The sequence below is a fragment of the Hesperophylax consimilis genome, chromosome 10 (assembly GCF_061612785.1).
Source record: "Hesperophylax consimilis isolate HC1 chromosome 10, BYU_Hcon_1.0, whole genome shotgun sequence".
NCBI lineage: Eukaryota > Metazoa > Arthropoda > Insecta > Trichoptera > Limnephilidae > Hesperophylax > Hesperophylax consimilis.
The window spans coordinates 16,985,289-17,011,616 of record NC_142845.1 but is presented as its reverse complement, the minus strand read 5'-3'; the positions used below and the strand labels follow the sequence as shown (position 1 = coordinate 17,011,616).

At 33.6% G+C, this 26,328-nt stretch overlaps 1 protein-coding gene across 2 annotated transcripts; it reads right to left on the bottom strand.

Annotated features, from left to right (window-relative positions):
- Positions 1-808: 808 nt before the first annotated feature.
- LOC149420376 (cytochrome c oxidase assembly protein COX18, mitochondrial-like) lies at positions 809-13,076 on the bottom strand. 2 transcript variants are annotated; one of them, XM_089636115.1, is made up of 7 exons: positions 12,967-13,076; positions 7,795-8,192; positions 7,057-7,260; positions 6,259-6,395; positions 5,821-6,033; positions 3,441-3,650; positions 809-1,279 (listed from the first exon to the last, which is right to left on the bottom strand). In XM_089636115.1, exons 1-7 carry the CDS (start codon positions 13,035-13,037, stop codon positions 1,169-1,171), a joined length of 1,344 nt encoding a protein of 447 aa, XP_089492241.1. In that variant the 5' UTR covers positions 13,038-13,076; the 3' UTR covers positions 809-1,168. The 2 variants fall into 2 exon arrangements, with proteins under 2 accessions (XP_089492241.1, XP_089492243.1); XM_089636117.1 differs by lacking the exons at positions 809-1,279; positions 5,821-6,033; positions 6,259-6,395; ... (1 more) ...; positions 7,795-8,192; positions 12,967-13,076 and adding an exon at positions 4,196-5,407 and having other exon boundaries at positions 3,529-3,650.
- Between the last annotated feature and the right edge of the window lie 13,252 nt (positions 13,077-26,328).

The following is a 26,328-nucleotide window of genomic DNA, read 5'->3' as shown; positions in this document are numbered from 1 at the left end:
CACGGTAGGTAGTTTAAAACATTATAGTAATTTATACAAAATAATTTATTATTTTTATTACATTACAATATTATAAATTTCAAATACAATCACTTTCTGATTCCAAAATAACGTATATAAATATAAATGATTTATATCCAAACGGAAGTAATGTAGGGACCACATACTTATAAAAGTAAGAAACCCAGATAAATTACTTATCTATTTATATAAAGATGTTGTGTTACAGCTAGTATCAAATACAATAATGTGCCACAACTTTAATAGATAAAAACTGTGTAAAGCCCGGGCGACGCTGGGGACTTCAGCTAGTACCACGTACAATAATATGCAGCAACTTTAATAGATAAAAACTGTGTAAAGCCCGGGCGACGCTGGGGACTTCAGCTAGTATCACATACAATAATATGCAACAACTTTAATAGATAAAAACTCTTTGTAAAGCACGGGCGACGATTGGGACTTGCTAGTATCAAATACAATAATAAAATTATAATGTAGATTCTGCAACAAATATGTACGAAATAGATAAATAAATACTATTTATTGGTATAGATTACTTGGTATAGATTATTTGCTGGTTACGAAAATCCTGATCTTATCTTTTGGTTTCAAGGTCATTTGCATTTCACTGCCTACATTGTTTGTATTCAGCAATTTTAGGTTAAAATTCTTCATTATCTGAAAATAAAATAATTTTTAAATGAAACATGGCAATGAATACATTTATCACTTTCTTATTGGAATATTCAGGAAAAAACTGGTTTGATGAAGTTAAAAAGTAGTGGCTTAACTGTGTAAAGCCCGGGCGACGCTGGGGACTTCAGCTAGTACCACGTACAATAATATGCAGCAACTTTAATAGATAAAAACTGTGTAAAGCCCGGGCGACGCTGGGGACTTCAGCTAGTACCACGTACAATAATATGCAGCAACTTTAATAGATAAAAACTGTGTAAAGCCCGGGCGACGCTGGGGACTTCAGCTAGTATCACATACAATAATATGCAACAACTTTAATAGATAAAAACTCTTTGTAAAGCACGGGCGACGATTGGGACTTGCTAGTATCAAATACAATAATAAAATTATAATGTAGATTCTGCAACAAATATGTACGAAATAGATAAATAAATACTATTTATTGGTATAGATTACTTGGTATAGATTATTTGCTGGTTACGAAAATCCTGATCTTATCTTTTGGTTTCAAGGTCATTTGCATTTCACTGCCTACATTGTTTGTATTCAGCAATTTTAGGTTAAAATTCTTCATTATCTGAAAATAAAATAATTTTTAAATGAAACATGGCAATGAATACATTTATCACTTTCTTATTGGAATATTCAGGAAAAAACTGGTTTGATGAAGTTAAAAAGTAGGATACGGAGTAGACATAAAAGAGAAAATAGTTATAGGTTGCATTTGATAATAATTCATGTTTCCCGCTCATGTCGCAAAACTTTAGGGGTGATTGATTATCTGTTAATAGGTATATAAAACGTAAAAATGATATATATTTTTAAAGCCTCAGGCTAATTTGTTCGGTTTTGTGAACTAACGGCTATTAATTAAATCCAGATGTATTCAAATCTAGAAGTTAACCACATAATAATTAAAATATACACCTCCATGAAACCAAAGACTTCGATTGAAAAATTGATGAAGCTTTGTGAATTTTTTATTAATTATTTTTATATGAAACGACAAAAAAGTGAGGTGGCCATAATATGTATAATACATTGGTCTGATAAAACACAGGGTTTTCCAATAAGAGGTGTTATTTTGATATTCAATCGTAAAAGATCAATGGTTTCGTTGCTTGTGTGGCACGTAGCGCCGTCTTGTTGAAAGTAAACGTTATCCAGATCAATACCATCCAATTCCGGCAATAAAAAATCATTAATCATCTCTCGATAGCGCAATCCATTCACCGTAACTGTTGCTCCAGCCTCATTTTCGAAAAAGTAAGGTCCAATGACTCCGCTGGACCATAAACCGCACCAAACAGTCACACGTTGAGGATAGAGAGACTTTTCTACAATAATTCTTGGGTTTTCCGAGCCCCAGATGCGGCAATTTTGCTTGTTGATGAAGCCACCGAGGTGGAAATGGGACTCATGACTCAAGATGATTTGCATTTGATTCACTCAAGTGAATTTTAATAATTTCAATGCGTTGTTGAAGCGTGTATCGTTCCATTTTTATTAATGGCACAGTTTCTACTTGTCAAATGTCAAAAAATGACAGCTTCAAAATAACACCTCTTATTGGAAAACCCTGTTTTTTTTTTCGTTATCAGTAATTTTAGTTTAGTGTTTTAGACGAAAAAACATACTGTGAGCGATTTATAAAACTTTTTTATGTTTGATATAAAAAATTATAAGTTTACTAGCTGTACCCCGCCACATGTTGCTATGGAGATAGAGAAATAGTAGCGCGTGTTGCTTTTACGTCCAACAGATGGTGCAGTTTTTCAAAAAAGATGTTTATCCAATATATGAAACTGTTTTTACCTGTCAAAGGTCACACCTCTATAAAAAAACACACGTGTATTCGAATGCAACGCTGTGTCAAAATTTCAAGGTTCTTGGTGAAGAACTTTCGAAGATTTAAGATTTTGAACAAACGAACATCTTTATTTACATAGATTTCTAATAATAAAATTTGAAAATGTATTTCATCACCTTTCAAAAACAGTTTTTATTTTTGGGGTACGCTCAGAAATATCCCATTTATTTCGATATTATTGAGTAGGGGAAATACACTCAAAATTCTTCGACTTTCTGAGAGTATCTAAGAAAAATAACGGTCAATATGCCAGAGATATAAATAATATAATATAATAAATAATATCACATAAACATACATTATAAAAGTTTTGCAAACACGTAATACAATGAGTTTGTCTCATTTATTATTTTTTTTATTTTGATGGAAGAGTTTTAATAATGACAGTAAAATTAGTTTTTCCATATCTCTAAAAATTACAAAGTTATGAGTTTTCAAGATGAACATTAATTGTGTCTCGTGAAATCACCCGCAGTATAATTCATAATTCGAATGGTAGTGTTGAAGTACTGCCGCAAGTGTCGCACATGCACTGTGATGTCACAAGCTTTTCGATCAGCCGCAAATATCATAATTTTGACGGCTTATATCTTTGGTAATATTCGGTATTTTCCAAAAATTCTAAAAGTTCTGTCCTCAGCATGCTCTAATTAACATGATACATTTGTAAATTACATGAAATTTTGTTGTTGGAGACAGCCTCATTGACAAATCTAACTTTAGTAATTAAAAACTAAATTTAGACTCGCGCAAGATTTTTCAAGTGATTGGAGTTTGGAAAGCTTTATGAGATTATCCTGTATTAGCCACTGCTTTGCATTATGAGCGCGATACACTTGATATTATACTAAATAACAATGTTTATTACCTTTGAAATAACTTCTTTCATTTGTGTCATGGCAATTTTACGTCCTATACAAGATCGGGCTCCCATGGCAAAGGGAATAGTTGCATAAGGGGAAAGAACGCCTTTGACGTCTGAATTCTGCTTGATCCAGCGTTTAGGTTCAAATTTTAAAGGCTGAGTAAAGTACTGGGCATCCCGCCCAGAAGTGTACAGTGACATTACGCACAGAGTCTGCAAACAAATCTGAAATTAGGTTTTTTTTATTGCTGCATTTTACAGGAACTTCATACAGTAAAACCAGGATAGGAATACAATGAAACTCTCTTACAAGGTTCCTCAAGGGACACTGAAAAAAAAAAACAATTTCTTGGGTGGGAAAAACCTTATATGGGTTCGATTAGGCAATTTATAAATTTCTGTTTTCATGGTTGAATCATTCATTCAAGATTGTTACAATTTGTGTGCTGCTTCTTCATAGCTGCATATTAAAAGAAAAAGTTTTCCATTCTTTTATTTTGGTACAATATTTTTTACATTTATCCAGTAATGTTGGCCTCACTGGGTGGCTTACCCGTGCTTAGATACAAAACGGCAAATTAGTTTTTAAAACCAAAATTTATTTGCCTCATAATAAAAAATATTATGTGTGCACTGAAAATGTCAACAGATAAGCTTGAAATTTATGAAAAAAATGTTTTTTTACTGTACTATGTCTAGTTATTTTTAACGGGAAGATAATAAAAATCGCGTATTCAATAAATATTTTATTTACATACATAACTAAATAATGAATACAATTATTTTTTTCTTAGTCCTGGTAAATTGGAGACCCTTTGTTGGAAAGCTGAGTACACATGTTGGTAGGGGTGCGCCATTTCACTAGCAGTCAAGGGAACTCCAAACTTTCTTCTCATTTTCGGCGACATCAACAGAATGTTCTGAATAAGTCCATAGGCACTTGAGCTAGCCCAGTACAAACACATGCAGGAGGGGACGGATGCCGATACCGGAATTAACACTATGGAAAATCCCCTAAATACATTTGTTAAAACATTGTGAAATCGCGTAGGCTTTCTTATTTTGGACATGACTTGCAATTCAATGATGGCAAGATTGAGAATGCCTAAGGTGACAGGTAAAATCCATGTATGATCCACTGCCATGAGGTTTGTTATCCATCCGAAACCCTCAACTGATAGTTCAGTAGCAGTAATGGAGGCAGCCATATCCCCCCGCGGCCGCATGTGCACCAAGTTCCTCAAAGCGAAGGACAATGATATCCACAGCGGAATTTGAAACCAAATCAGAATTGAAGCCTTAAATGGATGGCAATTGTCTCTAACAAGAAGCAGATTCCACTGCTTCCTCATGGCTCTTTTGAATGTTAGCGATGCTTTTTCTTCTGTCCAATCAAAGTATTGTTTCGCCCTCGCTGTTTCGGCGTGTACTTCTTTTGCAATATTTGGCATTTCTAGTGATAAATTCTCTACTTTAGCGATTATATAGTTTTGGTATATCGACAGCGGGAGAGTGATCGCTGATCGTACTAACACCGATGTTACTACGATGGTCGCCCACCATGGGAGGCCTGTGGTACTATGAACGGTCAATAGAAGGTCTTGAAATATTGCAACAAGCTTGCTTTCTGATATTCCAATATAAAGCCTTTGTGTAAATTCCACAAAAGGTTGAGTAGAAAAGTTTCTGCTCTGGTGGCGGGATAAAATGTTCTGAAGAGGCTTGTGTTGCAGATTTACAGTTGAGATACCGCATAGTAATTTCCTTGTGTGCCTCGGGTAAGATGGCTTTATAGAGTTATCATTATATTTATGGGTGATGGTCGTAGAGCCCGTAGAAATTCTCGCTAAACCTCGACACTTACATTCAAAGTTTTTAGTTACAAATTTAGAAATACTTGACAGCAACATCGTAACACATAGATAACCTCTAAACGAACCAACATCAAAACCATTCACGTCCAAACAAAGCTGTCATAACTGTCATTACAATTGTCCATAGATTATGTAATATGTAATGTCATAGACATAGATCACTTGATTAGAGAGTGAAAATAAACATTCGATCATGAGTCACAAAATATATCGATTGACATGAGCAATTTGAATAAATTATAAGCATTGTATTTCTTATATGAATCATTACAATCATTTTAATAATCGAATTAATTTCTATAAATTTTTGTTACCCTCCCGGAAAATGGCTGAAACATATTTCGGCCAAAAATTTCTATTCTTCTCAAGTGGCGACGACAATTCACAAATATTTACTAGTGAAGGAAAAAATTCCCCGTTAGTGTTGTCTATAATATAAATTAAAATAAAATTCCAAATTATCTATAATGTACACAACATTTCATTAAAATAATTTAAAATTAGCTTACCCCGGCTGGGAGCAAATAATTAGCAATCACGGAGTCAGCAGGTAGGAATCTCACCAAAAATGGAGCTACTGGATATAATCGCAATGTTTCCTTGATTATTCCCCTCAAATATGTTTGTTCTTCAACGGGAGATCCTTCAAGTAACCGGAACTCGTCGATTATTTCAGGGTGTTGGCCGAGCAGATAAAGTGACCATTGAGTGGAGAATGCCGTCTAAAAAGAAACATTTTTCATCAAGCCTGTTAAAAAAATTACATTTCGATCAGCTGACAAGCATTATCACTATGATCATTATGCTCGACTGTTGATCAAAACTGAATCAAACGAGCCAAATGAATGGTGCTAATCGTCGATTTGATCGTCAATCAAATATGACGGGGGTTGAGACATCATCCAACCTTATTTTATTTAAGAAATGCAAAATGGTTATCTTCTAACCGTGTCTCCCGCTGCAATGATGAAGTCAATAAGTACCCTGGTGATTATTTCTTTGTCCATTCCTTCAGCGATCATCCTAGACGCCAAACCGTCGCCTATGTCTTCCAGCTCGTATATTTTGTCCACCATTTTTTCACCTTGAATTTGATTACCACGTTTGAAAATTAAAAATTTAAAGAGAGTTTCATTATTTGTTAAACAACTTTTTTCACTTATAAATCGTTTCAGGACGATGTTACCAATTTTTATTTTTATCTGCTGAACAGATTGTAAACTTACACAATAAACATTACAAAATGTATATATAATATATATTGTATCATTGTTGGTAATAGTTGTACTTAGTACCTACCTAGTTGGAATAGGTAGGTACTAAGTACTAAAAATTAATAAAAGTTAAATCCTCTGACGAATTAAACAGCCATTTAAACTTATTTACTACCCGACTTTTCATATTGTAAAATATGGAACATATATGCTGTTTCGAGATGCCATATTATGTCTTCAAGTCATCTTGTCTTGTCCACCTTAATTTCACAATATTTGTCGATAAAATATTCCAAAACTCGTGACTGACAGATTGCGAGCTGAAAATAGTTGCGATGGTTTAGAAAATTGTTGACAAAAAAGGATGCTATCAAAAATATTCACATGAATGCCGTTAAGAGCTCACAGTTGTTTGCTTGGCATGCAGTTAGCTTCCCAAGACATTTGAATTGCTAAAGCTGCTCTCAAAAACGGACAGCATATATAAATAACAAATACCTAACATATATTATGGGTTTTTGAATAACTAACCATATTTCAAGCTTTTCCCAACACATTCAGAGAATTCCTTCCACGCTGATAAGTTGAGTTTCTGGTAAAATGTGGCTGGAAGCATCGTCATTCTGTTCGTGCACAACATGATGCCGTGGACTGCCTTCGAAAACTGGGAGACCAGCTCCACAAACTTACCGGAGGAAATCTTGTAAGAGCTTCCCAGCATCAAGGACATTAATACTGCAATAACAAACACCAACGTATTGCATGTATATAAGCCATCACAGCATCATGGAGAATATAACTGGATTCACTAGAAGCTCATATGGAAAGGAAATCCAAATTATTATAAGCAATAATTAGTCGCTTGAAATATCCATACAAATTGAAAACATCTCCCAAGTAAAAATAAATGCCGCCGACGGGGATTGAACCCGTGCCTTCTAATGTCCGGTCAGGTGATTTGAGACCACTGAGCTACGTCGGCTTATTTCCAACACGCCAAATAATTCAATATGTAAACAAAACAAAACAAGGTTGGTTGTTTACAGGTGAAAAAATATAATAAGCAGTAATTGTTGATTGAAGTACTAGTACATATTGAATTATTAGAACATAATAAATTAAAACACGTTAAACCTTAATTTCATGTTCGAACAGGTGTTTATTACTCATGATCAAAAAATTTATTAATTGCTGTTTTTGGTCACTGTTTTAGCTGTAAGTACTACGGATTGAAGTAGATATATAATACATTAAAAGTATGGTAATTACCATCCAAAGAAAGCCGGTATAAATCCTTTTCAATATCGGGCTCGAAACCTCTCTTTGAAGACTTATTCTTCCAGTCAGCCACCAGGTGATCGACAACGAGGGACGTGGGATCTTCACCACAATCCTCAGCGCTGGGCCGGAGGACCAGTTTGTTCATCACCCGTCTTGTTTCCAGCCATTCATCTCCCTCCATAAATAACAGCCCTCTCTTGCAGTCATGCTGCTTGTTGTAGAGCAGCCAGGACTCCGGGAGGAGGTGGGAGGGATACTTGCCCTCGTGACTGAAGATGGACCGCATCGTGGCGGGGTCCGATGTGAAGACTGCATGAACGGGTCCTACGGAATCTCGGAAGATGCTTCCTAGCTCTCTGTGACGGCGGTCAATGTATTTGTGGATTCTGAAAAAAAATACGAATCTCATTATCATAAATTATCTAAGGGTGATTTTTTAAAACATATCCCCAAGAATACGTTGGTGTTTAAGAAAATTAACCATTTTCTTATTATTCATTTTGCAATGTGATAAAAATGCTTCCCTAAAACCAGTTAAGCACGTACTGCGCTTTAGGAAAAGCACTTCTTAAATTACCATGGAATTCTAATAAATTCACGCACACTCCAGAATAAAGATACACGTTGGTCTAGGATACTGATTTATAATTAAAATTGCACAGACTTTAGATTTATTATAATTGTAAGATTTGTGAAGCAGATATAGGTAATTATAAAAAATATTTGCCTTCCAAAGAAGAAATTTAACTTGCGAAAGTTAGTATATTAGCAAAATTTCATATAAGCATCTGTCAAACATTTAAATAAAACAAATACACATTTGTAGTAAAATGTTATTACTAATTAATAAAATTATTAGGTGAGTACTTATTTATCGCTTGTCTGATGTGATTTATATACTTATTATCAGTTCCAAGCGTAAAAATTAAAAGTGCATTGATTTTAAATAATGTTACGCATTGCGCAGGAATATTTCACATTAACCATGCACCAACAAACGAAATGATTGTGTTTAACAATATAGGTATGTAAACAAAAATCATTACATTATTTACATAATTAAAATCATGTGTACAGAGAGAGATCTACAGTTCAACCAAAGACAAACAGTTCCAACGCAAATATAATGGTAATTCCATCGTAATATTATAAACATTTTGTCATAATAAAACAATCTTCATGCAAGCGGAATTATCTATTTACACGAGCCCAGGGTTAAGTAGAGTTTAGTTAATTTGCGGACATTGTAAATAATTTTAGAAACTATTCCTATGTAAAAGTCCATAAAAAGGGCGTTAAAAATTGACAAATATGGACATGGAATTGAACTAACGGATTCATATCCAAAAAAACACTTCTGGATATGAATCCGTTAGTAAAATTCGACCAGCACTGAAAAAAAACACTTGTGGATATGAATCCGTTAGTAAAATTCGACCAGCACTGAAAAAAAAACACTTCTGGATATGAATCCGTTCATTCAATTCCATGGCCATATTTGTCTATTTTTAACGCCCTTTTTAAAAATAGACAAATATGGCCATGGAATTGAACTAACGGATTCATATCCAGAAGTGTTTTTTTTTCAGTGCTGGTCGAATTTTACTAACGGATTCATATCCAGAAGTGTTTTTTTGGATATGAATCCGTTAGTTCAATTCCATGTCCATATCAGAAGTGTTTTTTTACAGTGCTGGTCGAATTGTACATAAACTGTATATTTTATAAAAATATGTTAGTTATTTAAGAAACCACAAAATTAATCATACACACATAAAATTAATTACGAAATCAGACTATAGGAATGTAGTAATTGGACATGGTAAAAACATCCCACCTTTTGATCTATAGAATTAGTAAATATATACAGGTTCGACAGGTTGTATTTAACTGTCCAAATAAATTAAGTTAATAAATTATCGTGTTAAAAATATATTAATTCTAATATTCTACAGTACGAAAGTATGAAAAAGTAAATCAAAATCGTGAGACATGACAAACCAGTAATGTACAAACATTGGAGAAAATGCCCATTTGCCGATACACTAAATGTGGTGCCACCACACAAACACCTCACCATCTTAAAACATTTGTAGTAAGTTATACAAAATATTTATATTAAGGCGATGCACTACGTAGTAATGCAAAATAATGTGTTATTGGTTTGAAAATTTTGTCGCCTAGAAATGTTTCAGATGCTTTAAATAAATACCGCGAGTATAAAACATCTTGACCTTTGAAATAATCGAGTATTTTTTACATAAGTCTTTTAATAATCCCAGAAAAAAATAATTTATAACGCCTATGAAAACTGCTTTAAAGTTCAAAATTTCCTACTTACGAACCCATTTTCGGTTATGGTTTTATTGTACAACGTGGCAAATAAAGTTTTTTATAAAATGATCGGAAAACATTTAAATATTTATGCCTGAACATCCACAAAATAAAATAAAAGGCACTTTTTGGCCATGTTTTTTTCTTGCCTAAATCAAAACAGCTGGATGGTGTAAAGCGGGAATTTAAGCCTAATCGCCATCTACGTAAGGAGTGTTATTGATGGCGGCTCGATTCAAAATATTACACGACGTAGTGCATCACCTTAATACAAAACCTTTTGTAGGTAGTAATACAAAGAAAATAGTTGGACAAATATATTTTGTGAGGTGGCGGGACATTTAATATTTTTGAAAGGGGCATTTGTAGCGCATCTTGTATCAGGTAATCGACACTAGTAGACAGTACGTAGTAGTAAGTTACCGTTTAGTACCAGTAGTAGCCACTAAATCACTCTGTACTCGTGTAAACAGCCCATAGTTAGCAGACACCCCAATTATTGAGCAAGTCTTCGTCCTACGGGATGTGTGACCTGAATAACTAGGTACCTCTCAATCTACCACATCTTATTCCCCTCCATACTCCCTTTAGCTTCGTAACGGTTCCATGATAACTCAACTCAGTGACAATTCAACACACTTTTGAAAAGTGATATAAAGTCATTAGAAACGATGAAAATTTTGTTTTTAACCTAACCTAACCCACTTAACCAAGTTAATAAAGTTTTTGTTTCATAACTTTCCATGACTTTATATAACTTTTTAAAGATGTGATGATTTATCCGGTCACCCCTCGCAACATGGGTATGTAGCAGATAATTAAATTATTTAGGAAGTCATCGTCCCACTTGATTTGTGACCTGAATAATTAGGTACCTCTCAATCTACCACATCTTATTCCCCTCCATACTCCCTTTAGCTTCGCAACATAGGTAGGTCGCAGATAATTAAATTATTTAGGAAGTCATCGTCCCACTTGATTTGTGACCTGAATAGCTAGGTACCTCTCAATCTACCACATCTTATTCCCCTCCGTACTCCCTTTAGCTTCGCAACATAGGTAGGTAGCAGATAATTCAATTATTGAAGAAGTCATTGTCCCACTGGATTTGTCACCTGAATAGCTAGGTACCTCCCAATCTACTCCATATTTCCGTCCGTACTCCCTTTAGCTTCGCAACGTAGATATTTAGCAGGTACCCTAATTATTGACGCAGTCATCGTCCCACTGGATTTTGGAAATTGGGGCCTTAATGCGGTATTCACATAAAAAATATTCCTACACCAAAATATCAAGATCACGATTCCGGCAAACGATTTTTTTTTGAAATTACTAAATTGAGGGTATACTTCAAATAATTCGCAATCCGCTCTTTCATAGAGGGAGCTAATATCATTATTTTAGAATAAAAAACACCTTTTGCCAGTTATTCTTTAAAATATTAAGATGAATTATTTGTTTGCGCACGTAGTCACGGTATATAAATATGAATAGTTGGTTATGTCCGCACAAACACTCAATTCTTTCAAGAAAGGCATACAAATACAATATTGGATTGAATAACCGAAAAATTAATGTAATTGGAAGCCTTTCTTGAAAGAGGCACAAACAAATAATAAGTGTTTTTTTCTAAAATAATTAAATTAGCGCCATCTATGAAAGAGCATATTATGAGTTATTTTAAGTACATCCTTTTTTCTGTTTTTTTTAATACTTTCCGGAAACCATTGGAATTCAGTTGGGAGACATCACTGGTGTCAGTAGGTACCTCAAAATAAATCAATTTGACAAGATGAATCGTGTGGCAAGGATGATAAACAACATTTATAAATGTGACTTATGCATAAATTATGTATCATTATACAATAGGTATCTTTGCTAATAATAGCCGCGCTTGAGACATATTTATAATACCTACTTTGCGGCTTCAATTCTGGGTTCGTTGATGCTTACTGTCGATGGTAAGAACCTAACACTAATTTCAGTCTGATATTGGGGATACCAGTGAATAAACGGACGTATGCCTTATTTGAAAATATTAATTTATACCTGAATTAAAACCAATTTCATTAACTAATTAATAGTTAGAAAATAGCACCAAATGCAGAAAATTACGAATGGCACAACATCAGGTAATGAGGTATTTTCCGCGGAAGCTGTCACCACGTCGTGTAATATTTAGAATCGGGAAGCTAACAATAACACTCCTTACTTAGATGGCGATAAGGTTTAAATTTCCTCTCAATATTTATTATTTCAAAGGCGAAGATGTGTTACTCCAAGTAGCATCTAAAATATTTTTAAGCGATCAAATTTTGAAACCAAAAACACACGATTTTGCATTAGTACATAGTACTTCGCTTTAAATACGTGACAATTCATCTTATTTATTGAATTGGACTCCTTAACTAAAAATAAATTAAAAATATACCTACCTACTATGACACATGGGACATTTTAACGTAAGTATCGCCCTAGTAAAAGACCGCCTTTCAGAATCTAAACGTTGCTTGAAATGGCTTAAGCCATGTTTGGTGACCAGATCTGAATAGCTAGGTACTTCACCATCAACCACTTTCCCGTCTCCTTCCACTATCATGAACTTCAGCTTTTTAAAATACCCCAATTGGAGTTGCCAACGTTGGGTTGTTGGGAATCCTTTTTGTTGCGACACTTTGGTTAGGGTAATCTCCATAAATACAACTCTTAATGATGCTTGACAGTAAAATGTAGTTATGTGGTTATTTATTTAATCAGATTAGGTAAGTATTTTACATACTCTACATCCAAATAAATACGATATGATAAAATAAAGTTGTTATTTACCTTGAGCCTGAACCAGCGGCCATCAGCGACAGAGCTGTCCCTATAATTGGTAATCCAATCGGTCTTGGCATGTCCTGGAAATCCAGAACATTACCAGAACGTCCATTGGAGGGATCCGTTGAAGCAAATCTTATTTTGACAGTTTGAAACTTATTCCATAGAACACCTCTTCGACAATAATTATTATTCACTGACAATTTCATCACAGAAAACATTGAAAAGCCCATATAAAAACGATAAGAACACGTGTGAGTATCTTTGTGAACTGATAAAATAATATTTCACTGAAACGAATTACCTATAAACACAATAAAATGTTTACTTTAACCGACATGACCACCAATCTCGATTGAATCTTGCTTTCAAATGATCTAGGTTAGAAATAATAATGTTGTTTTCAGAATACAGAATATAAGATGTTGCATTTTTGAATTTCAATTGCCATGGTTTATTTTTTACAATTCTCCTTATAAAGATAAATGACGGGTTCGACTGACACGAGAATAATGATTTGGTTGATTTTAAGGACTGAATAAATTTAAATATTTTAAGTACTATACACAAGTTGGTGTGTCATGTTACGTACGATTGAATTTAAAAAAAACCCTCTTTTTTTCAACTTAAAACGAAAAAAATCAGTAGGTATTGGACAGTTACGGTCGGGGTTCGGGATAGGCGGTTACTAGGTTGAGTAACCATGGAGTGACTTATGGAAGATTTTGTTGTGTTTGGTTTTGAAGAAAACAAAATGATCGAAGACCACAATTTCCTTGACATTTTTTACTCCAAATAATGTCAGAAATCAGTGGTAATATAATTGAAGTACGTCCCCTAACCTTCTATATATATGTGTAGGAAGCATGGATGAGGACAGTTTTACTTAAGGAACATTTGTATAGTTTGGGGAATACAGGCTCAAAGTATCTGTAACACAAAGTAACATATAAGAGCGGACGTGTTTTAACCGTACCGGTTTAATCCTTTCAGAAGGAAGATTGCTGAAACATGCTCAGCATCCGTGTTTTATACAGTGCTTACCTTCTTATTTCACGAAATGCGCGTAATTTTTACCGTTTAGCCGGAATTTGCAATTATTATAGCATTTTAAACCGATTAAATTTGGAAAGTGAAGCCAGAACAAAGCCTCTCAATGCGACTAGAGCTCGGCCCCTAAAGTGTCAAGTGGTTTCGTTAGTTCGGGATTTATGGGACCTCTTCAACCCAGGATATCTACATAGAAAACAGATAAGCCAAATTTTATTTAAAGTTTATGTTTTTGTTTATGTTTTTTTGTTTCGGATGACACACATACACTTCACTTTGACTTTGGTTCAAGATTTTGTTTATGATAGCCTGAGATAAGCGAGCCCTATAGGTCTGAGACAGAGGTATGAAATCGTTGGATCACGACACAATAGAAGAAATTGTATTTTTTTTTTGGATTTTATTTAGGTATTAGAACCAGGAAAGAGTCTAAAAGGGTCGAGAAGATGCACTGAGTGGCATGAATAGCTAAGAAGTGACTAGAATATACTAAAATAGACTAGGAGAGATGAGGTGTTTTTGCACAAGAGCGGCGCTGTATAAATCGTCCAAATATTATTATTAATATAGACTAGATATGATGGACTCGCCGAACGTCACAGCGGTGCTGCCAAGGTCTGTTATCTAAGTGAGGATATTACGTCAGCGCTTTATTAGCAGCAGACACATACCTGGACGTATGACGAACCTCGTGCTGGCACTGTTGGTGGGTGCAGTAGTCTCTCTCGCTGCAGCAGCTGGTCCAGTTTCTACACCACCTAGGATTCTTGCTGTAGAGTCTCCATCTTCTATCTTCGTCGAACGTCACAGCGGTGCTGCCAAGGTCTGTTATCTATTTGAGGATATTGTGTCAGCGCTTTATTAGCAGCAGACACATACCTGGACGGATGACGAACCTCGTGCTGGCACTGTTGGTGGACGCGGTGGACTCTCTCCTTGCAGCAGCTGGTCCAGTTTATTTATCACCTAGATTCTTGCTGCAGAGTCTCCGTTTTCTATCTACGTCGAACGTCACAGCGGTGCTCCCAAGGTCTGTTATCTATGTGAGGATATTGTGTCAGCGCTTTATTAGCAGCAGACACATACCTGAACAGATGACGAACCTCGTGCTGGCACTGTTTTTTATTTTTTTTTTTTATTTTATTTATTTATTCGAGACACAAACAGGATATTTATAAAAACATTAATAATGGATTACAAAATAAAAAAGTACAATTATAAATATCCCTAGACTAATGTGTCTGCAGCAATCACATTTGCACATTCACATAAGCAAACATGTAAAATAATGACAGTATTTAAATACAAAACTTAAAACTTAATTACAAAGATTTAAGCACATAATAAGTAGAAAAATCTAAAGAGTACATATTAAAAAAAATTCTAAACCACTAAACATTTTTTTTATTTATTTATTTTTCTTTTTTTTTAAGTACAGAAATCGTGGAGATATTTCTTGAAACACGTTATATTATTTGCAAAAATATCTATGACAGTGTGTATTTTAGCAAGATCATTGTATGATCGAGACATTCTAGACATAGGATTAAAATATCCAGTGTTATTGGCAAAAATTTCGGTCCAAAATATGTTCATATTTCTAGTACATTTGGGCCTGGCGTAAAAATTGATTTGATTGACTAAGTTACTATTAACACGATTATTCACAATTTTGTAAAGCATTAAGAGGTCATTTATATTTCGTCTTTTAACTAAACTCTCTAATTTGAAATATGTAAGTCTTTGTTCATACCCATTTAGAAGATGGTAGACACCTGATCGATAAGACAAAATCCGTGTAAATTTTCTTTGGACAGATTCAAGTCTGGATACTTGTGTAATGTAATGTGGATTCCAGACTGTTGACCCGTACTCAAGAACACTGCGGATTAACGAATTGAATAGAATTATTAGGCTATTAGAGTTCTTGAACAGTTTAGTTGATCTTACAATAAAACCTAGTACTTTATTTGATTTATTTACAATGTATTCTATGTGTTGGTTGAACGTTAGTTTGTTGTCGAATATAATTCCTAAATCTTTGATCGATTCAACTGTTTCCAGATTGTGACCACATATGCTATATGAGTATAGAGTTTTGTTGGTGTTCTTGGTGAAATTTATAACTTTGCACTTAGCTATATTCAATTCCATTTCATTGTCAATACACCAGGCAGATAATGTGTTAAGGTCTTGTTGTAAGAGTTCACAATCTTCCATAGATTTAATTGCTTTATATATCTTGAGGTCGTCAGCGTATAGAGAAAAATTACAGTGGAGTTTACATGTAAGGTCGTTGATGAAGATTAAGAAAAGCAAGGGTCCAAGGTGTGATCCTTGTGGAACGCCCGACGTGACTAAAATTGGGGAAGAGTTAAAACCGTTAACAGTAACCAATTGACTTCTATTTGATAAATATGATTCTAACCAACGAAGCAGATTTCCGTGTATGCCGATTTTATCCAGTTTATTCATTAAGATAGGGTGACTAACTTTGTCGAAAGCCTTACTGAAATCGGTGTATACGGCATCTACTTGTGTTTTTTTATTCATTGATTTACACAGAAATTCCATATACTCGATTAAATTAGTGTTTGTGGATCGTTTAGCTACAAAGCCATGTTGAAAAGGGCTAAGTATGTGTGTTACATGATTAAATATTTCTTTATATACAATGGACTCAAATATTTTGCCAAAACAAGATAAAAGGCTGATAGGACGGTAGTTCTTTACATCGTTTTTACTGCCAGACTTATGGATCGGAATGACGTGGGCAACTTTCCACAGATCTGGAAATACCCCTTCGTTCAGACTTTTGACAAATAATTTGTGTAAAGGTGCTGCAAGTTGATCTGCACAATTTCGAATGAATAGTGGAGGAATACCATCTGGACCGGAACCTTTATTGATATCGAGAGTGTTCAACTTCACCTTGACCTCGTCTAGGGTTATTTTGATATGAGATAGTGGATAATTATAGAGTGGGAAAGAATGTTTAGAGTCACTTTTAGAATTAGATGGTGAGCTAAATACAGAAGAGAAGTAAGTAGAAAAGAGTTCGCATGTTTCTTTGCCATTTGTTGCTGATTTGTCGTGGAGATGCATGATTTTTGGGAGAGAATTAGAAACTCTTTTCGATTTAATGAGGGTTGACAGATTTTTGATACTGTTAGGGAGAGAATTTTCTATGGAATCTACATAGGCTTTAAGGCAGGAACGTATGGATAATTTTACTCTAGCCCTCAAGATGGAAAAACTGTCATAGTCACATTGATTTTTGTATTTTTTCCACTTTTTTCTAAACTTTTCTTTTTCTCTGAGTTGGTGGATCAAAGCACTGCTGAACCAAATTGGAAACCTTTTGTTGCTGTTTCTTAAGCGCGGAGTATGTTTTTCAATTGATAGCCATAATAGGTTATAAAAATGTAGTAGGGAGTCATTACAATTCAGAGTATTAAGATCGTTCCAGTTATTTAGTGATAGCATTTCATTGCATTTAGTGTAGTCCGTTTTATTGAAGTTATATTTGATGTGATCTGGGTTGGTGGGTAGGAGTCTGTATTTAGACATTAGAAACTCGAATTCAATGGGAGGATGATAGGAGTCAACTTTAGATAGCACATGTGAAGCAATTTGAATTTCAAGGTGATTGTTGGAAAACACTAAATCTAAAATTCGATCTATATTATTAGAGACGTGATTGAACTGATTAAGTCCAGTCAAATTTTGAAATTCTAGTAGGGATATTGATTTTTGGCTATTATATATGACTGGTCTGGTGTGAATTTCATTGACATTTAGTGGGCATTGAATAGATGGTACATTAAAATCACCCATTATTATTGTTACATCCTCTGATGATAAATTATTATATGTTGTTTGACACTTTTCGAAAAAATCTCTGAGATTTTCGATTGGAATATCTGGAGGCAAATACGCCAAACATAAGTTGATGGTTTGCCTAGATGTTTCATACAATTTAAATTTAATCCATAAATCTTCTGTAAATTTTGAGTTGTGTGTTGGGACTGTGATAGATGTCATTTCTTTTTTTATGGCTATTAGAACTCCACCACCTGATTTTTTAAAAGAACTCGATGTGTCCCTATCTCGTCTGTAAATATTATATCGATCATCTACTATTTCATGGTCATAGATTGAGGAGTCTAACCATGTTTCTGTAAGACAAATTAAATCATAATTGCAACTGAGCACTTCGCAGTGCAAATCATTTAATTTGCTTTTTAAACCACGTACATTTTGATAGTAAAATGTTATTGCCGTTTTGCTAGAATGCATTTTGAAAGTATATAATTAAGCATTACTAAATATGTATTTTTGTAAAATTGATGTGAAAATAATTTATGTGTTATTAAGTAATTATGCTTTGAAAAGGGGCAATTTTGAACATGAGAATATTTTGTTTGTTTGTGGTAAGTGATTTTGTCTATGGTATCAGATATTGACAGAACTAGGTTAAGAAGTTCATTTATGATTAGGTTAATTGATTGTAAACATAACATTTGTGTCGTAATAGCACAATTACTTGCAATGATGTGTAATAGTTTTTTGTACTTAGCAGGTTGTAATAATTCATGAGAGTAGTGACAGATCGTGTGAATCGTGTTTTTTAGTGACTTTGTACAGCAATTAAATAATGTTAGATTTATATATTTCCTAAAGGGCCGGTTGATCTGGTAGAATGTGCATCTTGTGTTGACTTCAATGTTGATAGCCTGTTGACATCCTCTTGGTCAGCAATTAGGATTATGGGGGTTGAATCGCTTATACGAGTAAATATTTTGCAGTTTCTTACCCAACAATAGCGAATTTTACCGGCTATTTTTATGTCGCGACATTGTTTCAGCAGATGTTGGTTTTTTGGGGTTAGATGGTCGTTGATGTATATTTTACCGGCACCAGGGAGCTGTAATTCAGAAGCGAGCATCCCTTTCCTCTTCCTTATTGCAGCTATAAGTTCATCCTTGAGGTACCTGCGTGTTAATTTGACGATAATGTTCCTTGGTTTACCATTATTTGCATCATGATTTTTTCTGGGAGCAATTCTGCTGGCGAAATCCACTTCTTGTCGGGTGATATTGCAACCAGCGGTAGCACTAATTTTGGAGAGAATGTCGTACACATTTTCGTTTTTGGTTTCGGGGATCCCACTTATAATGACGTTATTTGAACGATTAAATTGGTCGTTGCTTTCAATTTGTTTTTCCAAATGGAACACTTTCTTTTTAAGCTCGTTAATTTCCTCCTTGAATTCATTTTTTATGACTTCGACTATAGTGTTTTTAAATTCCTTAAAGGTTTTCTCTAGGAAATGAATTTTGAAGTCTTCAAACTTGTTGTCCAGTAATTGCAAAAGTTCCGGATTGCTGGCAGGCTTAGAGTTTGATCGCGTTGTCATTATTATATAATGTAATAAATTTTTTTTAAATTATAACTTATTTAAAATGATCGCAATATATTATTTTATTAAAAAAAATATTGGAAGAGCAAAGTTTGACAGCAGTTGTAAGCAATGTTATTGTTGGTGGGTGCAGTAGTCTCTCTCGCTGCAGCAGCTGGTCCAGTTTCTACACCACCTAGGATTCTTGCTGTAGAGTCTCCATCTTCCATATTTGTTGAACGTCACAGCGGTGCTGCCAAGGTCTGATATCTATGTGAGGATATGGTGTCAGCGCTTTATTAGCAAAAAACACATACCTGGATGGATGACGAACCTCGTGCTGGCACTGTTGGTGGACGCGGTGGACCCTATCCCTGCAGCAGCTGGTCCAGTTTCTTTATCACCTAGGATTCTTACTGCAGAGTCTCCATCTTCTATCTTCATCACCTGTTCCTGTTCTTCATTTTACTTTACTTAACTTCACTTTATTTTGGTAATATTTATATTTTTTGTAATAGTTCCATCAACTGTAAAGCGCCCCCGAGGTGATAACTCACAAAAGCGGCGCTATAAAAATTGTCCAATATTATTATTTCCTTTATATACACTACGCACGGAATGAAGCCAATTTCAAAATTATACAGATTGCATGCTTTAAGTCATAGATTACAAAATATTTATAGATGTTATCGTACCGTTCTTAGATTTTTGAATTTACGATTGGAATAATGACCATGCTCGGTACCTACCTGCTTACTATATGTTTTTATTCTTTTCCGTTTGCTTGTGTCGGAGAAATTCGCAGTTTCAAACCCGGCATCCGTAAATATCTTTTTGTTTAATTGTACGATTTTTTCTCATTAGATAATATTTTAATAAATTAACATGCATATACTTGAACATAATACTATTATGGTGTATTAAATAACGACATAGGTAGGTACATTACTAAATATTTATATTTTTGAAATATCACAGGTATGTTTAGAATCAATTAATCCATTAATTTTCATACTTACATTACTCTTTTTGCTATAAAGTAAAAATTGATAATGTGAGCTTCTTGAGTTTGAGTGCTGATGTTCCCGTATTAGAGTTTTTATTATTATTTTTTTATTTGTTATTTAAACGTTTGATGTAGATAAATATGAAAATGATAGATACCTACTTCCCACTTATGTTGCGTGAATAATACGCCAAACAGTTCGCGATATAGGAATTTAATAGTTGTTAAGGCGATGCACTACGTAGTAATGCAAAATCGTGTGTTTTTGGTTTGAAAATTTGGTCGCCTAGAAATGTTTCAGATGCTTTAATTAAATACTGCAAGTAGAATACGTCTTCGCCTTTAAAATAATCGAGTGCTTTTTAGATAAATCTTTTTATAAGCCCAGAAAAAAATAATGTATAAGGCCTATGAAAACTGCTTTAAAGTTCAAAATCTCCTACTTACGAAACCATTTTCGGTTTTAATATTATTGTATAATGTGGAAAATTAAGTTATTTATGAAATGATTGAAAAAAAAATTAAATATTTATGCCTGAACATCCACAAAATAAAATAAAAGGCACTTTTTGGCCATGTTTTTTTCTTGCATAAATCAAAACAGGCGGATGGTGTTAAGCGGGAATTTAAACCTTATCGCCATCTACGTAAGGCTTGTTATTGATAGCGGCTCAATTTAAAACATTACACGACGTAGTGAATCGCCTTAAGAAGAAATCTGGATGATCGGCACGGCAAATCACCACAATCATTATACGGAGGATACTCCATAAGTCTAAACTTAACTAGAGATGCACAGTTTACACCCGCGCTCTGCTAGGTTATAAGTAAAAAAATTAGTACATTTCCATTGGTATATTACAATTGTTGCCAAAAAATAGGATATTGTTCTTATTTTATTTCCTATGAAAACTGCTTTAAAGTTCAAAATCTCCTACTTACGAACCCATTTTCGGTTATGACTTTTTTGTATAATGTGGAAAATTAAGTTATTTATAAAATTATTGGGAAAAAAATAGTATTTATGCCTGAACATCCACAAAATAAAATAAAAGGCACTTTTTGGCCATGTTTTTTTCTTGTAAAAATCAAAACAGGCGGATGGTGTTAAGCAGGAATTTAAACCTTATCGCCATCTACGTAAGGGGTGTTATTGATAGCGGCTCGATTCAAAATATTACACGACGTAGTGCATCGCCTTATTAGTTTCTTGTTTGAGATTGAGATTACGATCTTTGGATCGCGGAGGTCACGGGTTCAAATTACGGCGTACACAAGGAAATTTTATTTAATAAAATGGTGTATTTCTACAATTTATTAGTTAAAAATAATACGTTGGTATCTATAAAGCATATTTACGGCACTTTAACTTTGTTGAGAATAACCTGACAATATTTGAAAGTATCCTACTACCATCAAAGTAAACGGAAAATGTTGCTTGTATCATGTTGGAGGATTTAGCCAGAAATTGAACACACTACGCCTGGGTGGGACCCATACGCAATGCCAACTCAGCCACTGACCGGTCTGAAATGACTCATTACGAAAAAAACACATTTTATTAGACAAATGTATTGTGAATATTATTGCTACCTCACTTTTTTGTCTTTTCATATAATAATAATTAATAAACAAATCATAATAATATAATAAGTTTCAATAAATAAAAAAATAAGAAATTAAATAAATAAATAACGAAAGATTTTTTAAATATTTATGTTGAGGGATCAGTAGGATTTATAGGCCCTGTTAGGAGTTCTACCGAGCCGAACCCTCTGATGTGAAAATATCTAGAGTCGGTGAATTATTTTCCCATTCGATCGCTGGTGAGTTGACGTGTTGTTCTTGTATTTGTTTGTACTTATATTGCTTATATAATGCACTTGCATAATGTTGATTGACTAGATGATCATTTGTGGAAAAGTGTGTGGAAGGGTTTAGTTTTTCTTATGGGGAAGATTTAACCCGGACATAAAATCGGAAGTTTAAAAAATATAATATAAGTTTCATCAATTTTTCTCAAATTGCAGTCGGAATCTTTGATTTCATAGTACACCTCTATTTAATTATTATGTGGTTTATTTTTATTTTTGAATTCCATCACCGTTACAGTCCGCAACAATTTAAATAATTATTTTCAGATAGTTTTATATTCACACAGTCATAAACCTCCACCTTCACAGTCCGCGACAATGTATATTAATATTTTCAGATAGTCTTATATCCATCCATACAGTCAGAAACCTCCACCTTCACAATCCGAGACAACGTAAATTATTATTTTCAGATAGCTTATATCCATACAGTCAGAAACCTCCATCTTCACAATCCGCGACAACGTAAATTATTATTTTCTAACTAACTAACTAACCATCACGCCGTTTCCCCGCAGGGGTAGGCAGAGAGGACGGACCGCCAAACAACTCGGTCTTGGCACACACTCCTTGCCTCATTCACATTCATACATCGTCTCATACATACTCTTCTATTGTTCTGACTCTTGACATGGCCCGACTCAAGTATCTGATTCACTTGGTCATGCCATGTCTTCCTCGGGCGTCCCCGACTTCTGCTACCATTCACATTTGCATCGTATATTCTCCTTACACTCCTTTCTTCGCTCATTCGCTCTACATGACCAAACAGATAGCTTATATCCATACAGTCAGAAACCTCCACCTTCACAATCCGAGACAACGTAAATTATTATTTTCAGATAGTCTTATATCCATACAGTCAGAAACCTCCACCTTCACAGTCCGCGACAACGTAAGTTATCGAATGTGTAAAAAAAATAAAACTTCGAATTTGTAAGCTTTTTAAGGTCATTTCATAAAAATTCTGCAGTCTTTTAAAATAAATATCAACTCAACTTTTGCAACTAATCTTCTAATAAAAGTAATATCAATAAATATGTAGGGTAAAATATCAAATGTAAAACTTCTTCAACTTTAAACAATCTGTGATCTGAAGAGTCAGGTAATTTTTTTATATTCCTCTCTCTCATCTCCTTCACCTTAAAATTGCAGAAAAATATAAAATCTAAATCATGAAACAATCGGACCATGAGATATGTACCTAGGTAGGTACTTGAGGTAATATAATATTATAATTTTTCAAATTAATTTAATAAAAAAATGTCCACAGTGTCACCGAAGCTAATTGAATGAACTAAACAAAAAGGTGATTCAAGATATATTCAAGCATGAAAATAAATGTTAAGCATTCTAACCCCACATTGAAATTGTCACATAAAAAAGGTGATTCAAGATATATTCAAGCATGAAAATAAATGCTAAGCATTCTAACCCCACATTGAAATTGTCACATAAAAAATGTGATTCAAGATATATTCAAGCATGAAAATAAATGCTAAGCATTCTAACCCCACATTGAAATTGTCACATAAAAAATGTGATTCAAGATATATTCAAGCATGAAAATAAATGCTAAGCATTCTAACCCCACATTGAAACTGTCACATAAAAAAACACTGCTATTTCGTAAAAAATATGAATTAAAAGAAGGTAATATTCCTTACAGTATAAGTAAATTTAGTTTTTTTTCTTTCTCAAATGTTTCTGTCTTTCATCCTTCAAGGGATTAGTTATTATATTACTGAATACAAGACATTATACACATTATTATTATGTACAATATATAACAATATTTTATTCCACCTCTTTCAAGGAAGCGGATGAGAAATAATACGCTATGTACATTTACTGTAATGTGTATGTATATATAATATTATGCTTTAATATAAATATGTTATTATTATATAGGTACGTATTCCGGAAATACAGATACGGATTCAATATTACATAGATTAACCAATTGGATAACTCAGATTGCGCCGCGTATATGAGTGATATATCTAACTTATTATTCGTTGTCGTTTATTCGCATATTGTTGATACCAGACAATGATTCTATTAAAGTTGAAATTAAAATAATTCATTGCTTCGTGTATCCTATTATCCTAACTTCACTTCACCTCCCGCAGTGTTAGAGCTAGATCTATGAGATTCAAGTATTTTTCGAATTCTGATACGATATAGATCGTGTAATTGTGTGATTGGTTAATTTTTGCTATTTCTCTTAATTCTCATATATTTATGTACTTTGTATTTATACGGAAGTTTGTCTACGTTTGAGAGTGAATGGATATAAAAAAAAACCATGTGTATTATTAATATTTTTCCACAACCTAAACCGTCGTTTACTTACGCGATTGCTGTAATATCTTTTTGTCCACCGTGTAGGTCGCTAAGCTTTTGGGGTGACCACATTATTAACTTTTGAAAGTAAATGGACGGCGCAAATATGTATAACGGGCGCAGTGTCTACATACATACAAGGTGTCCGGGGGTAAAGTGCACCAACTTCGGGAGGTGATTCTACATGATATTACATTTGAAATTGAATACATTTTATTTATTTTATTATTTATTAAAGGAAAAAGTACATGTAAGTAATAAGGTTTACAATTTACAATGACAATATTTAATACTACTCTTCCAGAGAAGCATTCGCTTGTGGTTGGAAGAGGAGTGTACGTTATGTTATTGTAGATATACATATAGAATCAAGAGAAGTAGGAAAAAATATATTTTAAGTAAAATGTACTACTAGTAGCTATAATATATAAATAAAAACATGATGTTATTAGTTTCTGGGATAAAGACAATTATTTTTTATTTTTTATTAATATTTATACAATATTTGGAGAAGAAGTTGCATCTTAAGTAGAATATTTACTATTAGTTTTTTTGATAATTTATCTTTAAAATATTTTTTCAAAATGTACAAAGCTTGGCTTTTGTCGTTTATGATTCTGATTTCCTTAGGGAGTTGATTAAAAAAGGTTCTTCCTTGGTATGTATTGTAATTTTGTGCAAAGGAAGTGTTTAATTTTGGACATGGAAAAATGTATTTAAGTCGAGTGCGGTTTTCAGTTGGAAATTGGAACTTTTCTTTTTCTTTTATGATTTGAATTAATGAATTTTTAATGTACAGATCTTTAAAAGGAGGTACTTGAAATTCTTCGGATAAGCGGTCTGTTGGGTAGTCCGAAGGTTTTTTTTAATATGATTTTAATAATTATTCTCTGCACTACTTCTATTGGAAGGAGGTTAGTTTTATATGCGGATCCCCAACTAATGATGGCATATCGTAAAGTTGATTGAACCAAAGCATAGTATATTAAATATATGTTTTTTATCGACAAAAAACTTCTGATTCTTAAGAATATATATGTTACTTTTCTAATCTTTTTACAACAACTAACTTACTTACTTACTTCTAACAACTTGACATATTTGGTCTTTCCATTTCAGATTTTTATCTATAATTATTCCTAGATATTTGATTGTGTTTGTTGTTTTTAATATTGAGCAGTTTGTGATACAATAATTGTTATTGTGTGTTTTGGAATTGTCATGTATGATAATGTCAAAGTGTTTAGGGGTGTCTTTTGATTGTATTGCAAATGGAATGACAAATGTTTTATCGCTATTTAGTGACAGTAAATTAATGTCGAAGAAATTCTTAAGAGTGTTTATGTCTCCTGTGGCTTTTAGAGTTACTTTTTCCCAAGTCTTTTCCTTTATTATTAGTACAGTATCGTCGGCATATGAAGTAATATGTCCATGTAATGGTTGAAAGAAAATATCGTTAACGTATATTGTAAAAAGAATTGGTCCAAGCACCGTACCTTGCGGGATTCCAAAGTCTGATATTTCTTTATCACTATTAACCTGATTAATTTTTACGACTTGTGGGCGATTTTTTAAATAGTTGTTAATCCATTTAATCGCATTTTCTTTTATACCTATATTTTACAATTTATCAGTAGAATTTTGTGGGATATGCTATCAAAAGCTTTTCTGAGATCAATAAAAATTCCTGC

Excerpts from the sequence above, each read along its gene's own strand:
- LOC149420376 (XM_089636115.1), bottom strand. The coding sequence starts at position 13,037 with ATGCCAAGACCGATTGGATTACCAATTATAGGGACAGCTCTGTCGCTG. Across the intron at positions 7,261-7,794 it reads ATACCGGCTTTCTTTGGATG|TATTAATGTCCTTGATGCTG; the intron begins GTAATTACCATA and ends TTGTTATTGCAG. Across the intron at positions 1,280-3,440 it reads TGAAAGAAGTTATTTCAAAG|ATAATGAAGAATTTTAACCT; the intron begins GTAATAAACATT and ends TTTTATTTTCAG.